The sequence below is a fragment of the Oncorhynchus masou genome, unplaced genomic scaffold (genome assembly GCF_036934945.1).
Source record: "Oncorhynchus masou masou isolate Uvic2021 unplaced genomic scaffold, UVic_Omas_1.1 unplaced_scaffold_5286, whole genome shotgun sequence".
NCBI lineage: Eukaryota > Metazoa > Chordata > Actinopteri > Salmoniformes > Salmonidae > Oncorhynchus > Oncorhynchus masou.
The window spans coordinates 1-3,147 of record NW_027011694.1 but is presented as its reverse complement, the minus strand read 5'-3'; the positions used below and the strand labels follow the sequence as shown (position 1 = coordinate 3,147).

The 3,147-nt window shown below is 57.9% G+C and overlaps 1 protein-coding gene across 1 annotated transcript; it reads left to right on the top strand.

Annotated features, from left to right (window-relative positions):
* Nucleotides 1-759: 759 nt before the first annotated feature.
* Nucleotides 760-2,719, top strand: LOC135535896 (uncharacterized; the record flags this gene model as incomplete). Its single annotated transcript, XM_064962304.1, has 2 exons — nucleotides 760-1,004; nucleotides 2,236-2,719. Coding segments are annotated over exons 1-2 (729 nt in total), but the record flags the coding sequence as incomplete, so codon positions are not given.
* Between the last annotated feature and the right edge of the window lie 428 nt (nucleotides 2,720-3,147).

The window sequence follows — 3,147 nt, the reverse complement described above, 5'->3', positions numbered from 1 at the left end:
CGGTTACTACGACCACCATGTCCATCCTCCCTCAGTGAGACGGTTACTATGACCACTATGTCCATCCTCCCTCAGTGAGACGGTTACTAAGACCACCATGTCCATCCTCCCTCAGTGAGACGGTTACTACGACCACCATGTCCATCCTCAATGAGACGGTTACTATGACCACCATGTCCATCCTCCCTCAGAGAGACGGTTACTACGACCACCATGTCCATCCTCCCTCAGAGATGGTTACTACGACCACCATGTCCATCCTTCCTCAGAGAGATGGTTACTATGACCACCATGTCCATCCTCCCTCAGAGAGATGGTTACTACGACCACCATGTCCATCCTTCCTCAGAGAGATGGTTACTACGACCACCATGTCCATCCTCCCTCAGTGAGACGGTTACTACGACCACCATGTCCATCCTCAATGAGACGGTTACTATGACCACCATGTCCATCCTCCCTCAGAGAGACGGTTACTACGACCACCATGTCCATCCTCCCTCAGAGAGACGGTTACTAAGACCATGTCCATCCTCCCTCAGAGAGACGGTTACTAAGACCATGTCCATCCTCCCTCAGTGAGACGGTTACTACGACCACCATGTCCATCCTCCCTCAGTGAGACGGTTACTACGACCACCATGTCCATCCTCCCTCAGAGATGGTTACTACGACCACCATGTCCATCCTTCCTCAGAGAGATGGTTACTATGACCACCATGTCCATCCTCCCTCAGAGAGATGGTTACTACGACCACCATGTCCATCCTCCCTCAGAGAGATGGTTACTACGACCACCATGTCCATCCTTCCTCAGAGAGACGGTTACTACGACCACCATGTCCATCCTCTCTCAGTGAGACGGTTACTACGACCACCATGTCCATCCTCAGTGAGACGGTTACTATGACCACCATGTCCATCCTCAATGAGATGGTTACTATGACCACCATGTCCATCCTCAGTGAGACGGTTACTACGACCACCATGTCCATCCTCCCTCAGTGAGGCGGTTACTACGACCACCATGTCCATCCTCCCTCAGTGAGGCGGTTACTACGACCACCATGTCCATCCTCCCTCAGTGAGAAGGTTACTAAGACCGCCATGTCCATCCTCCCTCAGTGAGACGGTTACTACGACCACCATGTCCATCCTCCCTCAGTGAGGCGGTTACTACGACCACCATGTCCATCCTCCCTCAGTGAGGCGGTTACTACGACCACCATGTCCATCCTTCCTCAGTGAGACGGTTACTACGACCACCATGTCCATCCTCCCTCAGTGAGGCGGTTACTACGACCACCATGTCCATCCTCCCTCAGTGAGGCGGTTACTACGACCACCATGTCCATCCTTCCTCAGTGAGACGGTTACTATGACCACCATGTCCATCCTCCCTCAGTGAGACGGTTACTAAGACCACCATGTCCATCCTCCCTCACTGAGGCGGTTACTATGACCACCATGTCCATCCTCCCTCAGTGAGACGGTTACTAAGACCACCATGTCCATCCTCCCTCAGTGAGGCGGTTACTATGACCACCATGTCCATCCTCCCTCAGTGAGACGGTTACTAAGACCACCATGTCCATCCTCCCTCAGTGAGATGGTTACTATGACCACCATGTCCATCCTCCCTCAGTGAGACGGTTACTACGACCACCATGTCCATCCTCCCTCAGTGAGACGGTTACTATGACCACCATGTCCATCCTCCCTCAGAGAGACGGTTACTATGACCACCATGTCCATCCTCCCTCAGAGAGACGGTTACTACGACCATCATGTCCATCCTCCTTGAGACGGTTACTATGACCACCATGTCCATCCTCCCTCAGTGAGACGGTTACTATGTAGTAGAAGTGGTAACTAGGCAGCGATGCGGAATACTGGTGTCCATGTTCAGAATACAAATGATAAGCGGAGTCACCCCGAGGAAACAAAGCGATTGGTTTCTCTCTCAGTAGCAGCTCGTTGGGTATCTGGCTCTGAAATGCTCTCAATTATAGACCAGAGAGAAGAATCTCATCAAAGAAAAATACAGTGAAATGATCTGGACAGAAAAATGAAATGACAATATTAGTTTTTTCCCACGGCATCTGTGTCTCTGTAATGTTGCCATGTATCCTTCTACACTGCTGCTACTCTCTGTTCATCATCTGCAGTCACATGAACTATATCTGCATGTACATACTACCTCAATCAGCCCTGACTAACCCTGCCCGCCTACAGCCTCCCCTGCCCGCCTACAGCCTCCCTGCCCGCCTACAGCCTCCCTGCCCGCCCTACAGCCTCCCCTGCCCGCCTACAGCCTCCCTGCCCGCCTACAGCCTCCCTGCCCTTCCCAGCCTCCCTGCCCACTTCACAGCCTCCCCTGCCCGCCTACAGCCTCCCTGCCCGCCTACAGCCTCCCTGCCCGCCTACAGCCTCCCTGCCCGCCTACAGCCTCCCTGCCCGCCTACAGCCTCCCTGCCCGCCTACAGCCTCCTGCCCCGCCTACAGCCTCCCCTGCCCGCCTACAGCCTCCCCACTGCCCGCCTGCACAGCCTCCCTGCCCGCCTCCCAGCCTCCTGCCCGCCTGGCCTCCCTGCCCGCCTACAGCCTCCCTGCTGCGCCTACAGCCTCCTGCCCCGCCTACAGCCTCGCCTACAGCCTCCCTGCCCGCCTACAGCCTCCCTGCCCGCCTACAGCCTCCCTGCCCGCCTACAGCCTCCCTGCCCGCCTACAGCCTCCCTGCCCGCCTACAGCCTCCCTGCCCGCCTACAGCCTCCCTGCCCGCCTACAGCCTCCCTGCCCGCCTACAGCCTCCCTGCCCGCCTACAGCCTCCCTGCCCGCCCACAGCCTCCCTGCCCGCCTACAGCCTCCCTGCCCGCCTACAGCCTCCCTGCCCGCCTACAGCCTCCCTGCCCGCCACAGCCTCCCTGCCCGCCTACAGCCTCCCTGCCCGCCTACAGCCTCCCTGCCCGCCACAGCCTCCCTGCCCGCCTACAGCCTCCCTGCCCGCCCACAGCCTCCCTGCCCGCCTACAGCCTCCCTGCCCGCCCACAGCCTCCCTGCCCGCCCACAGCCTCCTGCCCGCCCACAGCCTCCTCAGACGCCGCCCACAGCCTCCTGCCCGCCCACAGCCTCCCTGCTCCGCCTAC